This window comes from Leptodactylus fuscus, chromosome 1, assembly GCF_031893055.1.
Source record: "Leptodactylus fuscus isolate aLepFus1 chromosome 1, aLepFus1.hap2, whole genome shotgun sequence".
In the NCBI taxonomy this organism is placed as follows: domain Eukaryota; kingdom Metazoa; phylum Chordata; class Amphibia; order Anura; family Leptodactylidae; genus Leptodactylus; species Leptodactylus fuscus.
This window is the reverse complement of record NC_134265.1, coordinates 201,430,419-201,455,917: the sequence shown is the minus strand read 5'-3', so window position 1 is coordinate 201,455,917 and position 25,499 is coordinate 201,430,419. Positions and strand designations below refer to the sequence as shown.

General features: G+C 39.6%; 2 protein-coding genes across 3 annotated transcripts in view; both read right to left on the bottom strand.

Annotated features, from left to right (window-relative positions):
- Positions 1-25,499, bottom strand: part of JSRP1 (junctional sarcoplasmic reticulum protein 1) — a 194,869-nt gene that overhangs the window by 144,210 nt on the left and 25,160 nt on the right. The window lies entirely within an intron of this gene.
- LINGO3 (leucine rich repeat and Ig domain containing 3) overlaps positions 15,505-25,499 on the bottom strand; it is a 65,838-nt gene continuing 55,843 nt past the window's right edge. For both annotated transcript variants that reach the window (XM_075282163.1, XM_075282170.1), the window contains exon 2: positions 15,505-17,659. In XM_075282163.1, the coding sequence (XP_075138264.1) occupies positions 15,810-17,627 (1,818 nt within the window). In that variant the 5' untranslated portion in view covers positions 17,628-17,659 and the 3' untranslated portion in view covers positions 15,505-15,809. The remainder of the gene's footprint in view (positions 17,660-25,499) is intronic.

The following is a 25,499-nucleotide window of genomic DNA, read 5'->3' as shown; positions in this document are numbered from 1 at the left end:
GGTTTTTTTTTTTTTTTTTTTTTTTTTTTACACCTTCCCTGGGCCTCCACCTATTACACTCTTAGGTCTGAAGAGACCATATGGCCATTTTAGTTCATCCGAGAATATTTTCAGTATCATAAAAAAATTTACAATTTGGAATATTTGGGTTGAACATGGCTCAGTATGAACCAATTTTCCCATCTCTAGGAACTAGATTTCACTTTGGGAGGGTGGGGGGGGGAATCAAAAACAACAATGCCTGTGATCAGACTGAACTCTGATCATGGGCATTATCTCTGGATCTCCTCTGTGGATACCCTGTGGCTATGGAGGCTGCTCTGCTTCAGAATAGCCATCATCTTTAAAGATTCATCATCTGCTGTACTATTATGGCGGATATTGGGAAAGAGTTAAAAGACTGCCAGAATGGTTCAGTAGGATGATAAGGCAAAAAGTGCTTGGACCATGGCCCAGAAGGGTTTAAATTTATGGAGCAGTTCTAGGGTATTCAATTTTGTTCTCCTTGTCTAGTCCAGATGATATTCCACAGTTCCCCACCTAGCCAGGTTTCCCATTGGGTCATCTAGGTTTGTTGTGTAAGCAAGATGAAAGAAGAGTCTAGCAGCAGACTATAGATGGCCGAGATCAGCCCCAGAGCAGCATTACCATAGGTGCATAAATGCTGAAATGGGGTGAACCTACAGAAAGATTGGGCACCAATGACAGAGTTAAATGGGCAATCCAGCAATAGCCACAGGTGACCGTGAAGAGAATGCTTATATTGGAGATGAAAGAATATAATAATAAATAATAATACACTTTATTTATATTGTGCCAACATATTCTGCTGCATGGTAGACTTTTTAGGGAAAGAAAGAAAGGATCTACTGGGTCTGCCAGCCTGAGATCATGGACGAGCCATCCCCTCAGTTGAGCTATCTGTGAGAAGGAGAGTGAAAAAAAAAATGGAGCAAGAGGGGAAAGTGGAATAATTAATTGAAATGTTATAGGTAGGGTTGAGCTGATCTTGAGATTTCAGGATCATTTTTAAAATCCGATTTCCGATCATTTTCCATTCGAACCCGATCCCGATCCCAATTCCGATCCCAATGCAAGTCAATGGGATTTTTTAAATCTGAGATCGCATTTTTAAAATGATCCTATTCACTACACAGTATGGAGTCTAAAAACTGAACGCTTTAATTTTTAGAGTCCATGCTGTGTAGTGATTAAGAAAAATCCTCTGGCTACTTAGTCTCCCCTGCTGACCACTTACCTGCACAGATTGCTGGTCCATTCCCCGCTGTTCTCGCTCCTCTTCTCACCTCTCTGCCCCCTGCCTCCCAGGTTAGTGTTACAGGCCTAGGAAGAAGGTGGGGCTTTTGGCTTAGGAGAGTGTGGGCGAGTACAGGGCGGGGAGATGTGAAGTCTCCCCTCCCAGTACCCATCCACACTCTCCTAAGCCACAAGCCCCGCCTTCTTCCTAGGTCTGTAACACTAACCTGAGAGGAGGGGGCAGCGAGGCAAGAAGAGGACCGAGAACAGTGGGGACCGGACCAGCGATCTGTTCATGTAAGTATTAGCTACTAGAGGTGTTAGCTAGTCTCCCATTATAATGAATGGACGCAGCCGGTGCACAGGGGGTTAAGCGGTCGGACTCCGGCACAGGCTATGTGCCGGCTGCATCCATTCATTCCTATGGGACCTTGCTAACATTGTTAGCTTTTCCCACAATGCTTGGCCAGTAGCAAAGCATTGTGGGAAATAACCTCCGACCGGGTTCCCACATAAAAAAATCGGGAACGGAATTCCGATCACGATCATGAAATTTACATGATCACCGATCGGAATCCGATCTTTTTTTCCAATCCCAATCTCAACTCAACCCTAGTTACGGGTAAAGGAAATCTGGTGAAGGCGATCTTCCCTAGTAAATAGAGATGAGCGAGTACTGTTCGGATCAGCCGATCCGAACAGCATGCACGCAGTGAAATGAATGGAAGCACCTGGTACTTCCGCTTTGACGCCGGCCACTTAACCCCCCCGCGTGCCGGCTACGTCCATTCATTTCAATGCGTGCGTGCTGTTTGGATCGGCTGATCTGAACAGTACTCGCTCATCTCTACTAGTAAACATTGTGTCTGGCTTCATTCTTCATAGGAGTGCATTTAGGTGGATTGGCACTAGCTAAAGCTTCTCCGTCACTGACATGTGATTATAGTCCTGTAGGATCGACCAGGAGATCATAAAGGGAAGTACAATTTCCCCCACAAAGTGCTAGAGGTAAGGAGAAAATGAGGGATGTGATGACGCGTTGATCTGCAGATCTAGCCCAGAAATGAACTCTGGACAGACCAGAGGATTGTCAAAGGAATAAAGACCAGAAGGGGTTTAAACAAATACAATAACCTTAGTAAGATAGATACTTAACCATGGCAATGTGGCCTAATAGTGAAGTGTATAGGAAACACTATAAAAAAAAAAAAAACTCCAGCGCTCCAAAAATACTAAAACGGCATTCAACAGCTTTATTTCATATCATTTAAAATCTACTCCAGCCCAATGGATGCTTTTTCAGACTAAGAATCCTAATTAATGTGATGAATGCGTCCACTAGGCCGGGATGGATTGTAATTCATATTAAATAAAGCTGTTGGATGCCTTTTTAGTGTTTTTGGAGTGCTACAGGTTTTTTTTTTATTTTGCATAACACAGCATGGTGAAGTGGCTGTGCACATTTAGTGTCAAGTGTAGCTGATCACATGGTGAGCTGATCTTATTGTTTGGTAAAAGTGATTGATCAGTGGAGGAAAGTTTGCTTTCTATAATCACAGAGGTCAAAGTCCACTATATATTTTCTATATCAATTCCTCACAGTTCTCTAGATCTCTGCTTGCTTTCATTCATTCTGTTACTTCTAGTGGATAAAAGTCTGACCCTGGTCATGTGATGTACACAGGTGCACAGTTCGTTACCAGGCAGATGTCTGAGTACTGTGCTGTGACGAGCTGTGCACCTGTGTACATCACATGACCATGGACTGTACATCACATGACCATGGACTGTACATCACATGACCATGGTCACAATTTTATCCACTGGAAGTAACAGAATGAAAGCAAGCAGAGATCTAGAAAACCATGAGGAATTGATAACGAAAGTATATTGGAAAATTGTAGAACCTTTCATTAAACAGACAATAACATTTGTCTCTCAATATTTGTCTGAAACTGGACAACTCCTTTAACTCCATAGGATAAAATGGACAACACTTTTTAACCACATCTTTATTTAAGGAAATCACAGAGAAAAAAACATCAAGAGAAAAAGACTGTTGTTCACGGCAAGAGAAAAATATTATAATAAAGTGAACACACAAACTGCATGGTTGTGTCTCATACTATCCCGGAGAGCTAATGATGTGCTTAGTTCTAGTTAGGACCTATGTACGCATGAGGTAATCTGAGAATGCATTCATTATGGAAGATCTACTACTGACTATTTATTTACTATGGCTCCTATATCTATAAGTATGTAGATCTGTTGTTTTACAATAAAATGTCAGAGGTGTACATTTGATAACTCCTCATCCTCCTTTTTGTTGATCCAGAATCAGTAGTCTAAAGGCTGCAAAGTTTTTTGATTTTCTTTAAGTCAAAAATCTTCATTCTTTGTATTCCTTTGCCATGCATTCATACAATACATTTTACCAAACACCCGTTCCTAATCTATGGAAGTCCAAACAGCAACATTGCAATATATGTCACAATACTACATGCATTCAAATACAAATGTTTATTTCCTAATGCATAGTTGTGAAAAAATGCTTTTATTAATATTAATCTCCTTGGAATTGGCAGTGAAAGTTCAAGAATTCACAGTTTACAATCAGTTGACTCCCCATATTTCTATGTGAAGTTAACCCTTAGTCATTAACATATTTATTTCGTATTTACAATGCCCTTTATATCCTTTAAGTTGAAGCTTATGATATTGTATTGCTTTACAGTCATTTTAAAGAGATCTTGTTTTTTTTAGTGAATTTTATATGACAACTTTGAAAATAAAAAAATATACTTATTTATTAAAGTATGATGCCAGGCTGTTAACAGCAACTGGAGTTTACATAGTTTTATACGTATAATAAGGTGGTTGATTGTAAACCAGTAGCTAAATCCAGGCAGGTTACAGTTTACATTATCACTAGCATCACACTACTGTTTTGATGTTCCCACCTGCAACAGAAATTTCAACCTGATGGCGGCATACAACACACGGCTGGCACAGTGGCAGCTATATATTACATCAAGTCATTTCTGCTATGATCACTTGTATCAGAAATTCTGTGATTTATCCATCTATGGGTGGAAATCTGCAGCAGAATAGAGTTACTTGTACAGTGGATGAAGGTCCACAAATATCTTCCACAACACGCGTATTAGCAAATGCGTAACAAAATCCATATAAAAAACCATGCAGGTTTGCCTCAGAATTGTAACTAAATACACAACGTATTTCTTCCATCCTTTGTAGAGACCTAAATCTACTGGCATAAATCATTAAAACAGTAAATTGGTAATAAACCTAATCTCAGTACCTTGTAGGGGTGATTCTACAGTTTCCACATACGCCTGTTATTCAGCTTTGAAGCCTCATTTTAATGTAAATTGCCTTGTTATGTATATGCAAATGAAGGGAAAAGTGCTCAGGAATCTAGGACTGAGAACAAAGCCCTGACAAGTTAAGACACGCTGTAAAATATATTTTAGTTTATTTGCATATAAATAAAGCACTTATTTACATGTAAATGGCGCACCAAAGCTAAATAACAGAGGCATATTTGGAAAGGTACTGGGATTAGATTTGTTATGAAATTCCTGCTGACTGACTCTCTTTAAACATAGGTTATTTAGGTTGAAATGATAATATGATTTTGCTAATTCATTATGTCAGTATCCAATTCTCTTTTTAAACTTGCTCCAACACAAAAGCAACAAACATAAAATGTAATACAAGCCTGTACTGAAATTAAAACAGACACCAATACATTATAACCCTTTGTAAAGTGGAACAGACATCTTCCATAAGCTTGTGTATCAAAGTCATCCCATAGTCAACTGAGAAAATGTGTAAAATGGGATATTACTTAAGATAGGATTATAAAAGTTGCAGGGTGATGATGAAAGCATCACAGAAATATCTCTCATGTTTAATATGTATGAAGATATAACTATAGACATAGTTATACATAACATATATAACATAGAATGGACATATATATAAAGAGAAACGTATCTACTTAGTTATTAGTTGATGCTGATGAGCTAGTAAGGAATTCAATACTTTTCTAATTAGGCGTTTCTTAGATTCTGTCCCCCCAAAAGGGAAATATTTTTCAATAAAAACAAATTATTAAAAAAAATAAACAGCTGCACAAGAAGATCATTTTAAATTAAAACACACATGACAAAAGTATTCCAAAAAAATACGGCATGTTGACCCTGGAAATCTAAGTGGGAAAGAGAGTATGAAAATGTAACAACCATCTTTTTTGAATCCAATAGTATTAAAAACATACAGCTCGCAATATAAATCCATACCACCCACGTTAGACATTTGGCCCCAAGATCAAGAGAGATATGGTTCCAGTTGTTTTGGTCTGCATTTCATATTTCTTGTAGATATATATATATATATAGCATATTTATCACTATGTAGCATAATTTGATGTTGTCCCTTTTTCTTGTTATATTAAATTTGCTGATTACTTATATACTAGCAATAACCTGCACATAGGCTGTTAGTTGACCATGTCTCCTATGGGTGGTATGGATTTATGTGGCAAGTTGTATGATTTGGCATGTAAGTGTTATTAGTCGCCAGTCGACAGTAAAAGCTTAAAGGGGCTCTACCACTAGGAAAAGTCATTTTAAACTAATATCACCTTTGCATAGCCTTTAGAAAGTCTATTTCACACCTACCTATAGTATGTAGATTGCCTCAGTGGTTTCTGAATAAGTCCGTTTTTATTCATATGCTAATTAGACTGGTGCACGATAGATGGTGCACACCTCTCCTATTGTTTTCTATGGGAGACTGCTGCTGCTGATGATGACTCAGCTTCCTGTTTGCTTCACACCCATAGAAGATAATGGGAGAGAGGAGGCTGCTGGGAACTTCCTGAGCTGGCTGGAAGCTCATTAGCATATTAATAAAAACGGACTTATTCAGAGACCACTTAGGCAATCTCCATACTAAAGGTAGGTATGGAATAGACTTTCTAAAGGCTATGCAAGCATGTGATTAGTTAAAAATGACTTTTCCCAGTGATAGAGCCCCTTTAATGTGGTCTCGTTGTGGTGACTGTAATGTAGATACTGCATACTGCTTGAGAAAAACCAGTGAAAGCCAGGAATACTCTTTCCCATAATGCACTAAATTGTGGGAAATATCCCCATCCTCCCCATACTGTATGTAAACATTGCAGTGGCACCTCAAATCCGTCTATGGCTCCACTTATTCTTAGTCTATGCAATATATGGAATACCTTTAGAGACTCAGATGCTCAGTGGCACAATAGGGAAATGGATTTTACAAACATTATAGTACACTTAAGAATAAGAGGTCTAAACAATATACATATCATGGAGAACATTTTTCACCTTCAGGTCCCTCTTCCCTTCACTTCAGCAAAACTTATCAGAGACCAGATCTTGAGGAGAAACACCAGGAGCAGTGTCTAAAAGCTGCAGGAGGGATGAAGGTGTTGTGTCCCACTCACAGGTCAAAGAGGGCCGTTATCTCTGCTGGAGGTGTGTCTCTGGTCATAGACCATGTGCACTTGTCTTCTCTATGGAGAGTGGTCAGAATTACAGGACACTAACACGTCAGTGACCAAACTCCAAATTGGATCAGAGTTCAGGCTCACTGACCACTGCGGCTCAGTGCCTGAAATCCTAATTAGGGGGATATCGTCACTCCTTGGGGAGAGACCACCATTTAGGTGTGTGGAGACTTATTAAGCCTTTAGCACTCCACTGTGCAAGGGACCATGGGAAGAATATGCAAATCTGTATTCCATGATGTATTTAGGAAGTTAGGTGTCTCAGTGTTGCAAACCAATAGAGGGCGCTCACTGGAATGTGCAAGCCTGTCTTCCCTGATGTAATTAGGAAGACAGAATCTCAGTGATATAGCCCAATAGAGGCTGCTCCCTTTAACATCATTAATGCTGTCTAAGCCTCTCACCTCTACCAGGTTAGTCTTCTCTACACCGGGCTGACGAGATGCAATAACATCGAAACGGCCATCTTCGGTTGAGAGACTATACCTGGTAATAATCTGACTTCCTAATTACATCATGGAAGACAGATTTGCATATTCTTCCCATGAAATCCTAATGTGATCAAAGGAGCAGTCCACCAGGAACCTTCCAGATATGGCCAGTCCGTCTCAGCATAAGCAAATGTTTGGGACATATTCAACTGGACTTGTTTATATTCTGCTGCTATATTCTATTTTCCACAACTGAAACAATGCAGATTTTCTCAGATTTTCTCAGATTTTAACACGCAATATTTTATTGAAAAAACCCCACCTTTTTCATGTTACTGTTCATTTTCTTTTGAGGTTTTTTTTTTTGCCCAAACCATTGCTGCTAGATGTAAAATTAAAAGTCTAATGTGAAATATAAAACGCAGTACATATGAAGCATTTTAGGTTGTGCAATTTTTTTGCTTCTTTGCCTTTGATAAAATACATTTTTTTCTGGCTTTGCTTCCACAAGCTTCTTTTTCACTTGATAAGTTCCAGGAAAAACATGTTACAAATGTAACATTAAAAAGAAAAACTTCTAAGAAATGTTATGAACACACTGGAAATTCCTAGCATTTTTACAAGTGCTGAAACAAGCATGTATGCCTAAGAAATAATGTAATTCTATGAGAAAAAAATATTCTATGTCTATTTAAAATATAATATACTATAAATCTATATAAGATATATAATATATATGGTGTGTATGCAAAATATATATGTATAATATAGCTACATGTATTACAAGTGTCAGAACATGTATATCATCCCACTTCATTAGCATAAATCACATTCATAAATAACATTAATATATAGAATATTACGCTTTTCCTCAATGCATACATTTTTCGTTTTTCACTTTTATTTTATTATTTCTCAGTTTCCAGAAGATGTAGTTTTTAATGATTTGTATTGGAAGGGTGAGTGCTTTTTCTTCTCTTTGTAGATGAATTATGCAAACACTTGTGGATTTACTTTATAAGCCAAATATATTTTACAATCACTTGTAGAAGATGCATTATTTATTATTGCTCACATATATGACATATATGGCATAGGGCTCCTATACTTATATATATATATATATATATATATATATATATATATATATATATATATATATTTATTTATTTATTTATTTATTTTTTTCAATCAATTATTAATTGATATTTTGTAATTGAATATGAGTAAGGTAACAGCGGAGTAAGCAGTATGTGCAGAAAGTACTAAAATATTATAGTGTACCTATCCTTTTTACAAACTTCAGAAGTCTTTATTGATGATGGTCTTGGAGCTAAGACCCCTACCAATGACTAAAGCAAAGGGGCAGAAGAACCCAGCAGAGTGCTACTCTTTCATTTTAGCAATTGGTCTGAACACCCAGACCTCACTGATCAAAACATGTGACTATGACATGTAGAAGTTTATAAGACGGGAGGATACCCTCAAAGAGCTGTGGGTCCCAAAGCACAAGTAGGGCTATGTTTACATTAGGTGGTTATGGCCAAGGTATGTTGGTACTTTCCCTAAATATGCTAAAAGAACACTCTTTTGACATTCGTCAGATAAATAGGGTCCTACACAGGGTTTGGAATATAGTATTTCCCTAACTAAATGCTATATTGTACTGATTGTGAACATTTCAACCAGATTTATAATTCTCTAGGCTTTAGAATTTGAGTTTTCCAGAATTCCATCCTTGTAATTGTATACAATTGTAATTGTAACTATATACAATAAACCAATGTTGTTAAACTAAAGCCTCATGCACACAACTGTAGCCTTTATCCACAATTAAATTCTATGTACCCATACACACGCCCATAGTTTTTGCGGCAGTGTGCCCACATACCGCAAATTATGAAGCATGTCCTATTTTTGCCCACATTTGCTGCACAGACAAGTGTAGGGGATTAAACAAGTCTTTTTGCGGATCAGTAATTGTGGACAGTAAAAACTACTACGGTCATGTACCGAGGCCTTACCCTACCATTGTGTTATAACTTGTTGACTGTACAATAACAAAAAAATATTTAAAGAGGACCTTTCACCGATTTGGGCACAGGCAGTTCTATATACTGCTGGAAAGCTGACAGTGCACACAATTCACCGCACTGTTGGCTTTCCTGGTCTGTGCCCCGGGTAAAGCGCTATCGGTCCCGGTACCGTAGCTCTTTACAGTCAAAAGGGCGTTCCTGACAGACAGTCAGGTACATCCTTCTCCACAGCAGCGCCTATTGCACTGTACAGTGTGAGCGGGAAGAACGCCCCCTCCCTCTGCTCACAGTGCTCGTCCATAGACGAGTATTATCAGGAGGGGAGGGGGCATTCCTCCCCGGTCACATAGCACAGCGCGATAGGCGATGCTGTGGAGAAGGACGTTCCTCACTGACTGTCAGGAACGCACTTCTGACTGTGAAACGCTACGGTACTGGTACAGATAGCTCTTTACCCGGGGCACAGATCGGGAAAGCCGACAGTGCGCTGATTTCACCGCACTGTCGGCTTTCCAGCAGTATATAGAACTGCTTGTGCCCAAATCGGTGAAAGGTTCTGTTTAAAAGAAAATGTGGACTATAGTATAATGTTAGAGTAAAAAATAAAGATAAAGTAGTGGCTCACCAAATTTTCATATGTTCGTCCAATCTTCAGGGTGCACGGCCAGAAAGATCCCGGACTCCTGGGGCAATCGACAATGCGTGAGAAACAAAAAATGATCCAGTCCGCACTCCTGAGATGGCCTTTTTCTAAAATTTAACTTTTAATGTTCCATGCGTAAAAATGGGTAAATATAATACAAACAAAACAAAGTGAAAGTGAAGACACAAAAAGTGTTTTAAAATCCCATAATTAGAGAATTTGCTGACGCGTTTCTGGGTATGCTTTACCCCTTAGTCATAGCCTATTAGCCATGGCTATGACTAAGGGGTAAAGCATACCCAGAAACGCGTCAGCAAATTCTCTAATTATGGGATTTTAAAACACTTTTTGTGTCTTCACTTTCACTTTGTTTTGTTTGTATTATATTTACCCATTTTTACGCATGGAACATTAAAAGTTAAATTTTAGAAAAAGGCCATCTCAGGAGTGCGGACTGGATCATTTTTTGTTTCTCTATAGTATAATGTAAAGGATTTACAAAGCCTCTTTTTATTCAGTGTCTATGCAGCTGACCAAACCCATGGAAACATTACAGCGCCTGGCTGTTTCTTTCTATTTCAAAAGCTTTAAGACAGATTTATTAAATTAAATATGCTAAAGTTATGGAAAAATGTGTGCCAAATTTGTATATGCTTTGCACTTTGGATATCATTGTTTTGGACATTTTCTATGAGGTGTCTTGCCTAAAGGGAAAAGGGGATGACTTAAGTTTATACACCAAAATGATGGAACTATTTTGGGGGTAAAGTGAGACAACAATCTAAAAAATCAGATTTACCAAACAGCACCAGCCAGTATGATACATCTGATGAAGATTATAAGACTGTCTAGCTTAAAGGGGTAGTCCAGTTTCGGACTAATATTAAGAGACAAATGTTATTGTTTGTATAATAAAAAGTTGTACAATTTTCCAATATACTTTATGTATCAATCTCTCACAGTTTTCTGCTTGCTATCACTCATACTACTTACTCCTAGTGGATAAAAATCAGTCCCTGGTCATGTGATGTACAGTCCCTGGTTATGTGATGGACACAGCTCATTCTAGTCACAGCACAGTAATCAGACATCTGCCTGCTAACGAGCTGTGCACTTGTCTGCTCATCACATGACCATGGACAGCGTAACTAGCAAAGACTGGGCCTCACAAGGCATAGCACCACCTTTTCTAGTGGCCACATAGTATAAAGCTCTCTTTACTGGCCCCCACACGCTAAAACACTCTCTTTAGTAGCCCCCACACAATAAAATGTTTTTGATTTATTGGCCCACACACTCTAAAATGCCCTATTTACTGCTCCATACAATATAACATTCCCTTTACTGGCACCCATGCAATAAATGCCCTCTTTATGTGTGTGTTTGGCCGAACCAAAAAATTTTGAGGTCCTTCACCCACAAACTATTATTATACTATGGGATCTCTTCAGTATAATGAGTGGATTAGAGGCCCCGGGGAGGTGATTAAACAAAACTAATGATGCCAGCGTAACCCTCATGACCACTAAGGCCCAATTGAAGGCCACACCAATCTCTGATGTCATTTAACAGCTGGGCCACCAATAATTATACTTTGGGGTCTAAAGAGACCAAAGAGATCTTAGAGTATAATAATAGCTGTTCCGTTTCAGACGTGTCCAGTCTGAACAAAACCATTGGGCAAGCCTCGCAAGATGAAGCTCCTGAGGCTCGCCCCAACAAATTCTCCAAGTGTGGAAACTCTGCTTTCAGATCCCTGCCATCACTCTTTCTTCAGCCTCTAGGTCCATTGTGTTGCTCTTAATAGTATCAGTAACGTGATGTGGGGTAGGTCCCCGTTGGAAGGCTGAAGTAGTAGCAGAGGCAGCTTTGGGCAGTAGCAGGGGATCGGTGAGTAAATAGTGGCCATTACCTGCTGGAGTACAGCTGATAACGCCCTATTTAAAAAAATAGGCCCACACTTGGAACGTGTAATTCACAGTCATGTCCACGGGCCAATAGAAATGAATGGATCAGTTAGCTATTTGGGAAAACCTCGGATTGCACACTGACCTTTCACGCGGTCGTTTTAAAGGGGCTTTACAGCTGTACCTGTTCTATACATCAGTTTTCCTTCATAAATAGCCACCATCACATTTTGAGGGTTGACTGCTTTGTTTGTTTGGTATGTGATGTCAGCATGATATGCGAATATGTAAGTATGTTCTGTATAAAGAATGCCATGCTATGTTTCAGCACTACTGTAAATACTGTCAGGATATCATGATGTCCACAAGTGTTCTATCAATGAAGGCAGCTGCACACGACCATCATTCACCTGTGAAGCTTGGTCCATGTGTTAGTCAGATTTACTGACTTGAACTTCGGACTCCTAATAGTATAGTTATCTATGATACTAGGAGTCCCACTCCCATTATAAAGTTAAAGCCAGTAAATCTAGCTAACACATGGACCGAATTTCACGGGTGAAACACAGTCATGTGGTGCAGCTACCCTAAGGGTAAGTTCACATGGAGGAATTTGAAGCTGATTTCGAGGCAGATTGTACCTAAAAGTAGCTCCAAATTCTGTTCTGACGTACAGGGGCCACACGGTGGCTCAGTGGTTAGCACTGCAGCCTTGCAGCGCTGGAGTCCTGGTGTTCAAATCCCACCAAGGACATATAACCATCTGCAAGGAGTTTGTATGTTCTCCCCGTGTTTGCATGGATTTCCATCCCATATTCCAAAGACATACTGATAGGGAAAAATGTACATTGTGAGCTCTATGTGGGGCGCACAACCTACATTTAAAAAAAAAAAAAACAAAACAAATTCTGTTCTGACGCAGAGAATGAGCCAGGACACTGAAAGAAAATAAGCGTCTTTGAGCACGGGGCCCCACATTGCATCCGCGCAGCATTTTGACCAAAGACAGAAACACCATGGCAAAATACGCTGCACTTTACAGTACCTGCAAAGTAGATGGGATTCTGGCTATTCTCCAGTTTATTTTTCCAGCTAAGGGGGAGAAAAATGATCATCTACCTTAGGCCAAGGCCCTACAATGCTGAAAATTAGCTTTTTTGGTTTTAGATTTTGCTGCAGCTTTTTTAGCTAAACCCATGAGTGACTATGAAAGGAATGGGAAATGTATGGCTAAGGCCCCATATAGTGTTCCCAAAGGTATATTATAAGTGTTTTTGAAATCGCAGCTTTTCTGCTGGACATTTTTTTCTGAAATGTGTGGATAGGATTAGCAAGAATCCCCTCAATTTTTCAGGTAAATATAATACGCAGAGTTTTCACAATGTGGGGTCATGACCTAAACAAATTTAAGTTAGTCCTTGAATATTTTTTATTAATTCATCTGAACTGGCCATGTGATAAGGAGTTACAAAATGTGACACTCAAGACCATATATTCCTGTGTACATTAATATCGAGATGGTGAATCAAAGTAAATTGCTATTTTGTCCTGTGCTTTTGTATTTGTGTAATTAAGATATTTACCTTACTGTTTGCAGGATGACTATTTTATATTGGTATAATACATATGTATATCTATATCTGTATAGATATATATACATACCTCCCAACTTTTGAAGAACTGAAAGAGGGACAAAATGTGCGGCGCGCATAGCGTGCCGCGGCAAATCTAACCCCGCCCACTTTTGTGTTGACTCCGCCCACTCGTTAATTTTTCATGTGCCCGCACACAGTATAATCCTCCTACAGTCACCCGTAAATTATATGTCCCCCCTCTATCTCTCCCCCAGTTTCATATACATCCTTCATCTGCCCCCAGTTTCATGTCCCTCTTCCATCTCTGCCCCCAGATTCATGTCCCTCCATCTCTGCCCCCAGATTCATGTCCTCTCCATCTCTGCCCCAGATTCATGTCCCCACATCTCTGCCCCCAGATTCATGTCCTCTCCATCTCTGCCCCCAGATTCATGTCCCACATCTCTGCCCCCAGATTCATGTCCCTCCATCTCTGCCCCCAGATTCATGTCCCTCCATCTCTGCCCCCAGATTCATGTCCCCACATCTCTGCCCCCAGATTCATGTCCTCTCCATATCTGCCCCCAGATTCATGTCCCCACATCTCTGCCCCCAGATTCATGTCCCTCCATCTCTGCCCCCAGATTCATGTCCCTCCATCTCTGCCCCCAGATTCATGTCTCCCATCTCTGCCCCCAGATTCATGTCCCCATCTCTGCCCTCAGATTCATGTCCTCTCCATCTCTGCCCCCAGATTCATGTCCCCCATCTCTGCCCCCAGTTTCATGTCCACTCCATCTCTGCCCCCAGATTCATGTCCCTCCATCTCTGCCCCCAGATTCATGTCCCCCCATCTCTGTCTACAGATTCATGTCCCTCCATATCTGCCCCCAGATTCATGTCCCCTCCATCTCTGCCCCCAGATTCATGTCCCTCCATCTCTGCCCCCAGATTCATGTCCCCCATCTCTGCCCCCAGATTCATGTCCTCTCCATCTCTGCCCCCAGTGCCATGCCGTCCTCTCCTTCATCTGCCCCCAGATTCACGTTCCACCTCCACATTAAACTTACCTTCTCCTCCGCTCCCTCGCCGCTCTTTGCCCGCCTCTCTCGCTGACACATGCGGCTGAAGCGAGGAGCTGACCTGTGTCAGCTCCTCGCTTCGCCGCTGCCGCCGGCTCCTGGCTTGTACATCGCGTCTACAAGCCAGGCGCCGGCGGCAAAGCGAGGAGCTGACACAGGTCAGCTCCTCGCTTCTGCCGCATGTGTCAGCGCGAGAGAGAGAGAGACGCAGCGGCGAAGCGAGCACGCGAGCAGCTTCAGCCGCGTGTGTCAAGGAGAGAGGCGGGCAGCGGCGAAGCGAGCAGCTGACCTGTGTCAGCTCCTTGCTTCAGCCGCATATGTGTTCAACTCAGATCTGCGTCCTATGGACGCAGATGTGAGTTGAAATCGGGACATACCTCCCTCCAACCGGGACCGCGGGACATGTCACCCAAATCGTGACTGTCCCGCGGAAATCGGGACGGTTGGGAGGTATGTATATATACTTTGTTGGCTCAATATAATGTCTGATAATTCCTGAGAAATTCTTCTAATGCGTTCTTCATTTTTCTGTACTTTGTAAATTGTTTTTAGATCTTTGTAATTTTCTTGGATGTAGTCAATATTACCAAATCACTTTTCAAAGGCTATTTATGTTTACCCTGCATTATTATATTTCCACAAAAAATGTATGCTCCCTCTCTAAATTCATTTTAATCTGTACATTTCTGGAACATGGCATCATATATCTTTTTACTCTAAGGCCCCACATAGCAAATTGCTGCCAAAAAAGGCTGCGTAAAAGACAGAGGCAGAAATGCATTTTTTGCTTTTTTTTTCCACTGTGTTTTTAACAGAAAGGTCCTATCCTATTATGCCTATATGGAAAATACCAGTGATTCTCATGGAACGATTGACAAGTTTTTTTGAAATAGAAGCTTTTCTGCTGCAGATTTTTTCATGCAATGTGTGGATGGGTTTAGCAAGAATTCCATCCACTTTGCTGGTACTGTAAAGCACAGCATTTTTGCAATGTGGGGCCCAGGCCTAAGTGGTCTAAAATTACTTTAGCACACCTTTTGGAAGAGGCACCCGGCTTCTGGAATGCTAAGATTAAATATCAAACCAACCCTGCTATATCTTACAAAAATTAGCTAGGTGTAGCTGGTTAGGGCAACTCACTTGGCAAGAGCCAACCCTAGCCCTTGTTATTATTTTTATGGAAGTATAAAGATGGCATAGGTGAAAATGCTATCTATGCCCATTAATGAGGCACTCCTTTCAACTCACTGCATGTAATGGGCAAAATATCACAGTGTCCAACCCACTTAATATAACTCATTAATTTCATTTCATATCATTTTCATATTAAACTTTCTCGCTCCACCTTGTCCAGCAGCAGAAGCAGGCCCATCGACCTTACGGAAAGAGTACTCAACTGAGAAATTATTTTTGTGTTGCCCTCTTCCTCTGCTCCATACAAATAGTAGTAGAAAGCAAAATAGTACCACTCCCAAAAAAGTAATGCAGCCCATGGCTGTTGATACTAATATTGTTTTCAGGTCCAAAGTAAACTTCAAGAAAACATGTGTGTCATTGTGGTAGGTATCATTGTATTCTGCAAGATACAATGTTCGATTAGCATATGGTGAGTTATCACTTTTCACAGTCAATGTAGCAAAGTAAGTGTCATTCCCTCCTGCATTGGTGGCAATACATATGTACGTACCACTGTCTTGTACCTGAGCATATCTTATCTCAAGGGTACCCTCTGGTAGCACAGTAGATCTTCCTACGCTCCTACTGGTAATCATTCTTCTTTGTGGTGAGACCCAGACAATGAGTGGAACAGGCTCCCCATCAGCACGGCAGTGAAATGATACAGGCTGTCCTTCATGAGCTGTGATATGTTGAAGCTTCCTGTCCCTTATTTTGGGTTTTTGGCATGTAAAGTATTCAAAAAGTATTGAATCTGGAAAGTCACACAATGCATTGCCTTGAATTTCAGCAGGGGAAGCACATACAGGCTGGTGGCTATCAAAATTGAGGGTTTTCCTTCTCTGCAAAATCCATAACAAACGGCAGTCACAGGCAAGGGGGTTGGCATCCACTCGCAGTGTTTCTAGAGTATTGACTGACTGGAAAGCACTCTCCTCTAGAGTTGACAGCAGATTATTGGAGACATTCAACAGACGAATCTGTCGCAGGCCATAAAATGACTGGGACTCTACAAGAGTCAGAGAAGCCCCAACCATGTGAAGCTCTCTTAGCCTGATAAGGTCTTTGAAAGAGCCTCGTTGAATAACTCGAATAGGGTTGTAGGACAGATTTAGATATTCAAGGTATGTAAGACTCCGTAGAGCAGCTGCTGGCACTGAGGTGATATTGGTATAGGTTATGGAAAGGAAAGTAAGATTCAGTCCCTGGAACGCGGTTGAACAGATTTCTTCTAAAAAAGGCCAACAATCAATTTCTATTTCTTTGAGGTTGTAAAGCTTCTGAAAATGTTGTTCCTCCAATGAACTGATGCCCAAGTGACGTAGTTTCAGGACCTCAAGGCCTTGAAGATAAGAAAGGGAGTCTGGAGATATAGAGGTTAGATTGCACTTTTCAATTGTCAGTTGCTCTAGTCCTACCAATCCAGAAAAGGCTTTCTGTGAGATATACAACAGTTCATTGTCCCCAACTTCAAGGCTTTTCAAATTACGAAGGTCTTGAAACATAAAGTCTAATAGAATGACAATTTTATTTTCACTGATATCCAGTAACGTAAGGTTGCTAAGTTTGCTAAACACTCCGGTTGGAATAAGTTTCAGTTGGTTGCCCTTCAGTTTAAGGGTTTGAAGGTAAAAGAGGCCGGCAAAAGCTCCTGGCTCTATTACTGAGATAATATTTTCACTTAGATCTATTTCTTCAAGTTCTGGGTATGAGGACAGTTCTCCAGGATTCAGGCAGCGTATGCGGTTTTTACTGAGGTCTAAAAGTTTCGTTTCAGATGGAATCCCTTCTGGGATAGAAGTGAGGCGTTTGCGGTGGCAGATGACAGATCGGATTTGAGGAGTACAATCACAACGGGCAGGACATCCCAGAGACTTTCTTTCTGAATATATTAGTAAAAGGTGGAAAACTAAGATGGAGGGCCAACATGATGCCATTTTACTAGGCATCATATAATCAGTAGAGCTACCATTTTTCCGGGAACCTAGAAATTAGAAACAGAAAAAATGTGCAAAATTAACAAATTATGAGGTCCATTAAACTTGGTTCTACACAGCACATTTCAAAGCATGTAGACATTCCACATGGATCCATGATGTAAAGAAGATTAGGTACAGTACATCTAAGTTTATTTCAAGTATGAAATTACAGTAACAAAATTTACTAAGTAAAATGTACCAGAATTATAATGTAGTTTGCCTAACATACCGTGTACCACATTTATCAGGTGTTTTAGACACTTTTTAGAAACTTTTGCTACTTGTACAAATAGAGGGGTGGCTTGTTAGAAAATGGGCAGGGTTTAATATATGACGAAGTGCTCATAAAATGTGCAATAACGTTGTTGCTTTTTTTAAAACTAAGGGAGCCTTCACACGGAGTAAACACACGTGTATTTCTGTAAAATACATGTGTAAAAATATACGTGTAAAAATAAGACTCCCATTGACTTCAATGACATTTTACAGGCGTATTTTTACACGTGTAAAAAATATCATTGAAGTCAATGGGAGTCTTATTTTTACACGTGTATTTTTACACATGTATTTTGCCAAAATACACGCGCGTTTACTCCGTGTGAAGGGGCCCTTAGACTAAGCACTTATAAGTGGTGTCATGTTAGACTAGAGGGTCCATTCACACGGAGGAAAATGGCACTGAATTTGGTGCTGAATTTCAGTGCTAAAAAAGCCTCCCATTGACTTCAATGGGTTCCTTTTTCTGCTAGCAGAAAAAGGAACTCACTGAAGTCAATGGGAGGCTTTTTTTTCAGCGCTAAAATTTTGCACCAAATTCAGTGCCATTTTCCTCTGTGTGAATGGACCCTAACAACACAGCAGATTTATCAAACCGCATCAGGCACTTTCATAAAACTGACACAGCCTAAGGGTCCATTCAGCGCTGAAATTCCACACCAAATTCCTCACCATTTTTCAACGTGTGAATGGATCCTTAAACTATATTCACATGGTGACAGTGAATAATGGCTGATTGACTCCCATTTTTTTTTTAACAGACTATAGGTTTAGACTGTCAAGTCAAGGTTTGTTCCGTAATCAATATTAGTTAGTTTACTTTTGCCACAACTTCACAAATTTTTTTTTCATTTAGATAATAGTGTTTTCTACCACAATTCTTTATACAAAGCCAAGACCACTTGTTAAGAGAGTCGTAAAAGTGGGAGTATAAGTGGAAAAGGTTACAAAAATAAGCCACATTTTGCTGAATTTTATTATTTACTAAGTCTGTCTTAAAATGTTTAATTTTTTATTGTAATATAAAACAATTTTAGACCTAATTTTCTCAGCATGATTATAAATGCTGCTTTGCATTTCTTTTTTTAAAAAAAAATGTAATTTTTTTAGCTTTGCTTGCCACAGAAAATTTACTTTTTTAAAATTATAATTCATTGAGATACTTATGTAGGTCAGTGTCTTACACAGTTCTCTCTATATCTTCTCCTGATTACCCTTATTTGACAGATCAGTATCAGGCAGATGAATAGAAGTGTGCAGCTGGATAAACCACTTCTCCCAATCATTCTGGAAGTGGTCAGGGGGTCTGGCACATCTGGAACACCCTGACTTTAAGATGCAGGCACTTTTTAGCAAGACTTTTTCTTGCTACAAAGTGCATCTTATAGTCTTAATAATAGAGAAATTACATAAAAGTATTTATATATAAAATTATGATTATTATAATTAAAGAAGCTATGAGACCCCAGTGATCCTCAGAATGGGGGTGCACATTCCTGGTTCTTTCACTTCAACAGGAGCATCAGAAATAGCAGAAGTATAGGATTCGCTATCTCTGGCACTCACATTGAAGTGAATGCAAATGGAGTACACATTCTAGACACATTGTAGACCACTATTATCACAATGGGGTGAAAACATCTATTGATGGGGGTCTCAGCGGTCAGACCAACAATGATGAGCAATTTATCCCCTATTGTATGGATAGGGATATACCATTTTTGTAAATTCTTTGATAATTATGGAAATTATGATGATTAAAATTAAACAATTCCATCCCAGAAGTTCCACAGACCTAGAAATGGACAACGCATCCAAACTAAAGGGAATTAAATGACAATTAACTATTTAATATTCATGGTCTTCTGTTATTAGCTCATTGTCCATTAACAACCACCTCATTTACCTCCTGAACCTAGTAAGCTATGAGTATCCATAATACAATCAAAACAGACTGTAAAGGGAAAGCCAATGCAATGTGGTTTTATGTTCATTTTGACAGCTAATTCTACTCAGCATGTTTTCCCAACTGCCATTTATTTACCACTTACATCATTTAATTTCTATGAGCCAGCTTTGGCTAGTATGTGAAAGGGTTAGTTCTTTCAGCAGGAGAGGGAACAGGAATTTTCTAGCTACAGAAAATGACATCTGTTGCCTTTGTCTAATCCTGTCTAATGTCCGAAAATATGCATTATTATGTTACATATAAATCCGAGATATATAAACCGCAGGAGCAACTTCATCAGGCTGATGTCTGAGTGTCGATGAAACCATGAAAATATTTTCAGTCTTTCATTTATGAAGACTGTTATATAGACAGCAGGTTATATTACATATTAATGAATGACTGAAAAGTGACCAACCGTCAAGTGCACAATTGATTGTTCATCATTTTTGTATGGGGCTTACAGTACACCCTCAGTAATTTGTTTACAACTTGTAAACCACAAGGTTAAAGAAAACCTTTCACCACCTCCGTCAAGTCCAGCTATTGGAATTTTTTCTCTAACCCCCACTATTCCTGAGCAGTAAGTGCTGTTAGTTTTGGTGCCTCACATGCTATTAAGGCTCTGTACTGTTAGGAGGGTGCTGTCAGGCAGGAGAAGGCAAAGGGTGTGATTCTGATCTCTGATTCTGCCTGACACCACCCACTTGACAGTAGAGGCCTAAGTAGCACATCAGGTGCAAAAACTAACTACATTAATTGCTCAGGAATGGTGAGGGCTAGACAAAACAATTCTAACTGTCAAGCAGCAACTATTTACAGATACTAAGAACAGGAGTTGGTGGAGGTGGTATAAAGTCCCTTTTTAAATCTATTATAAATAATAAAAATGAAAAGTCAAAGAAATTAGAAGATCAAAATCAAAATAAAAAATGAATAATAATTCTAATAATAATCTTCTAATAATTTAGTCTACCATAGCAGAAAAAAATAAATAAAAATATACTCATTCTAAGACATCCCCATACATTTAGATCCAAAAAAAATATGATCTATTTATTCAGCATTGTTGAAAGATAATACAGCTATAAAATAATCACAGTGAAGATCATGCAATGCACATGTAACTTCATGATCTTGAATATTAATTATAATCTCCCCATAAATGATTGCATTCCCCGCCGCTGCTGCTGCTGCCAAGATAATGTATTCCAATTTATGTGTGTTTCAGTCAAGGATTATAAAATGGCAGTTTATTTGCTTCATGTCTTTGGCTTCCAGTATTACCCACAACTAAATCCTACAGAGTACAGCAGGATTTATTATGCATTAGAGTATGCAATATCATGATACACAAATGGATTTTACAGGGATGGAGGGCACTTGACCTGGATGACAGTGTTATGTGAGTCACTGTGAGGCCTGACTGCAGAATATACACTCTTTCTGGAACATTATAATATCAGTATAATAGAGTCATGGATATTTTTCTGTATTTTGTAATACATAGCATGAGATCATTGCTGTTGGCAGGTAAATCATCTCTGTACGGTTTATCGACAGTACACGCTCTGCTGTTACACTGTGGATTGAAATGATAGGTTGCAGAATGATATGATGATAGGGCTTCAGTAGCTTTGAAAGGAAAGACCAAAATAGCCTCAAGACATAAAGTTTTCAGAGTATACAGAACTCCTTTCCATCTTAAATGGCATACGTGCAGGGACTAACTAGATCTCATTCCCACAGATTCTTTTATTTTTTACAGTTCACATTTCTGAATATTGAGGACAATACTAATTCCTATAAAATTACATTTCCAGTTGTTTCTATAAAATATGTATTTCCAATTGTTCTCTCTCAGGTCACCAAGGTTTCTTCTAACATTCTCAGCCCCTTATTTTAAATCTTAAGGACTAAACTTTGTCTTCTTATTGCTATTATCTATGTTTCCATCAATGCAGCTGTATGATGGGACAGGTTGTATTTTATAATGCCTTAATTTGGTGCAGGAATAAAAAAACATCTACAGCCACTTTTGTTTAAGCTTTTTATATGTGATAAAAATAAAGAGGTTAACTTTATTATACAGGTTTGTTTGTACAAATACAACAATACCAAATATGCATACAGGAGTATTTTTTTACATCATACTACTTTGTACAATTAAAGCTTTTTTTTTTTTTTTTTTTTTTAACTGCCATTTTTGTCTTGTCACATTCTGAGGGCTACAGTTTTTCATTTTTCTGTTGCTGAAGCTTTAAGGGAATCTGTTACAGGGGCTATATGATTGGGAAAAGTGATTTTTAACTAATCGCATCCTTGCATAGGCTTTAGAAAGGTTATTTCACACCTACCTTTAGAATGTCGATTGCCTCAGTGGTTTGTGAATAAGTCCGTTTTTATTCATATGCTTATGGGTTTCCAGCTTATGGGTATGGCTTTCCAGCCAGCACAGGAAGTTCCCAGCAGCACTCGTCTCTGCTATTATCTCCTATGTGTGTGTGCAAACAGGAAGCTGAGTCATCATCAGCAGCAGCAGCCTGTGCTGTACACATACATAGGAAACAATAGCAAAGAGGATGCATGATGCATCGTGCACCAGTCTAATTAGCATATGAATAAAAACTGACTTATTCAAAAACCACTGAGGCAATCTCCATACTAAAGGTAGGAGTGGAATAGCCTTTCTAAATACTAGGCAAGGATGTGATTAGTTAAAAATGACTTTTACCAATGATAGAGCCCCTTTAAGTGAAGTGTTTTACATAAAATCTAATACATTTAACCCTTTATAGCTCCACAATAGTACATTGATGCAAGTGGCTAATTAGTGCTCAGTGGTGTACTATTACAATGTGGCCTCTGAGCGTTCTACTCCGTCCCCTGACTGCAGTATAGCTGTGATGGTTGCTGTCCCAGACAGCAGAACATCAAAGCTATCTGGCTAGTGACAAATGGCGATGGTCCCACATTGGCAATCACCTCCATTAGTCATTGATCAGTATGAGACTAATGGCAGTGAATGCTGATGTGGATTTTGTTTTTGATCAGGTGCTCAAGCTGTGAAGACTGCTTTCTGGAGCAGCAGACCATCACAGCTAACTCCCTGGTAACAAATGGCTGGGTCTCACATAGGCATTGACCGTCATTGGTCTCGTGATTAATGTCAGCGTTTCGCCATTGTGCGATCACTGCCATTTGCGTTTGTTCACCTGTTCAAGCTGTGATGGCTGCTGTCAGGTCAGTGACAAATGCTGGTGGTCCCACACTGGCCACTTTCCAAGAGGAGTTCTTCAAACTGGCAAAAAGGAAAAGAGCCAAAAATGCCATGTCTGCTCAATGAGGAGGATAGGACACTGTATATCAATGCTAATTTTAAGTAGAAAGAAGTTGCATACATATAGCTGAGATGCAGTTATTACATGAAATAATACCCAATTCTGTCCCTAATATATTAGTTACACCAAATAATGTCAATCTGAAAAAAATAGAAAATAATAATAATAAAAAAAAACGATTAAAAAATGAAATTCTGAAAAAAAAATCTAACTTATAATATGCATGGTTACCGTGATCAATGGTCAACTTACCTCCATCTCATTCAAGTAAATCAATTACCACCAAGATGCTAGAATCCACAAGAAAGCTGTCAAACTGGTGCCCCTGTGTATAGCTCTAAAATCAGGGCTTCATGTTCCCTGGTAGAACTTGCATAGCATATATGAGATGAACCTCAGCTTTCTTCAAAATGTGGGCCCACTTTACGTTTTTGGTTTCCACTGTATATCAATGCAATATGAGTCCTAACAAACAAGGGCTCTGTATGAAAGACTATTTCATAGATATCATACATCTCTTGATTTTTAATTTACCATGATGAACGCAACACAGCTTGCCCCCTGCCACCTCTTTCCCATTTGAGCCCTGCCGTGTGCCCAGGTATTACATAACAGTCACATGTAGGAAATTACCATACCCATGAAAACCAATATTGCAATTTATGGGGTTTATGTCTCCAGTGACATATGCTGGGCACAATATATCAGGCACTGAAATGGCAAAAATGATAAGAAAATTGCAATTTTTGCTCTGACCACTTGCTGCACATTTCCTTTTGAAAACACCTGTGGAGTCAAAATGCTTACTAAATCCATAGATAAATTCCTTAAAGTGTGAAGCTTTAAAATGGGGTTACTTCTGTACTGGAACCTAAGGACCCTGTATACGAAACCTAAGGGCCCGGAACCAGGAAAGCTTTCCAGCTATGTACGTGCTCCAGTAGTCCAAGTGGTGGTCCTTCCCTTCTGAGCTCTGCTGTGTGCCCAGCATTACATAACAGACACTTGTAGGGAACTGTCGTATGCAGGAGAACCCACATAGCAATTTACAAGGTTTATATCTCTGTTGGCATATGCTGGGCACAATACATTAGACAATTAAATGGCATAATATGATTAGAAAATTGCACTTCTTACTTTGCATCATTTGTTGCACATTATATTTTGAAAACACCTGTGGCACTATTGGAAAGGGGCCATCCTAATACCAGTCCCCTATCCATTAATAATAAGTATAGCAGTCAGGGAAGTAGGCTTTCACTGATTGCTATCATGGTTGTGCTGGGTCCAGCCATCTCCAGCAGGGTCTGTACCACTGTGGTCGTGGTCGCAGGGGCATCGTTATACTGCCTTTTACAAGATCTCCAATGCCTATTTAAAAATACTGTGGGGGTCCGATAGGGTAGGCAAGGGGCCCACAGGGGAATTCACCAGATTCCCAGTGGGCCAGTCCAACCCTCCATACATGCTTGGCTACTGAAGTACCTCCCTGTCAGGACATATAACATATGTCCACGCGGGGAAAGAGTTAAACTTTCCACACTTTCAGTAAATCTTTCCTTAATCCTACCCCTGTTATACTGTCAGGAGCACAGTGTTTGTTCAAAACAATGGGCGATCTGTGTAAGGCTTGGTTCACACATCAGTATGCCGTCCATCTGTTTGAATTCGGTTTGAGACTAAAAACGGACTGATACACATACTGATTGTATACTGACACCTTTTTATGCTGATAGCAAACCCTGTCCATCCCCTAGGGAACAGATAAGGGGATTAAAAGTAGCAATTGTAAACAGAATAGAGATAAGGACATTTATTATATCTCCTTATCTCTACTCTGTTTACAATTTTCTACTTTTAATCCCCTTATCAGTATGTGCATCAGTCCGTTTTTAGTCTCAAACTGAATTCAAACGGACGGGATGGCATACTGATGTGTGAACCAAGCATAAGTCTACTTTCACACGGTCAGTGTTTGGTCAGTGATTGGTCAGTGATTTTCATCAGTAATTGTGTGCCAAAACTAGGAGTGGGTTAAAACCACAGAACAGATACAAATATTTCAGTTATACGTGATCTCTGTGCAGTCTGCACTCCTAATTTTGGCTCACAATCACTGAACAAAATCACTGACTAAACATCGCCATGTGAAAGCAGCCTAAGGGTAAGGCCCTACATATCGGGTCGCAGCAAAAAAGCATTGTGGTAAAAACCACAGCGGCAACGAATTGTGGTTTTTCCACCAGCACTTTCACAGAAAGTCTGCAGAGGTTTCCTCTG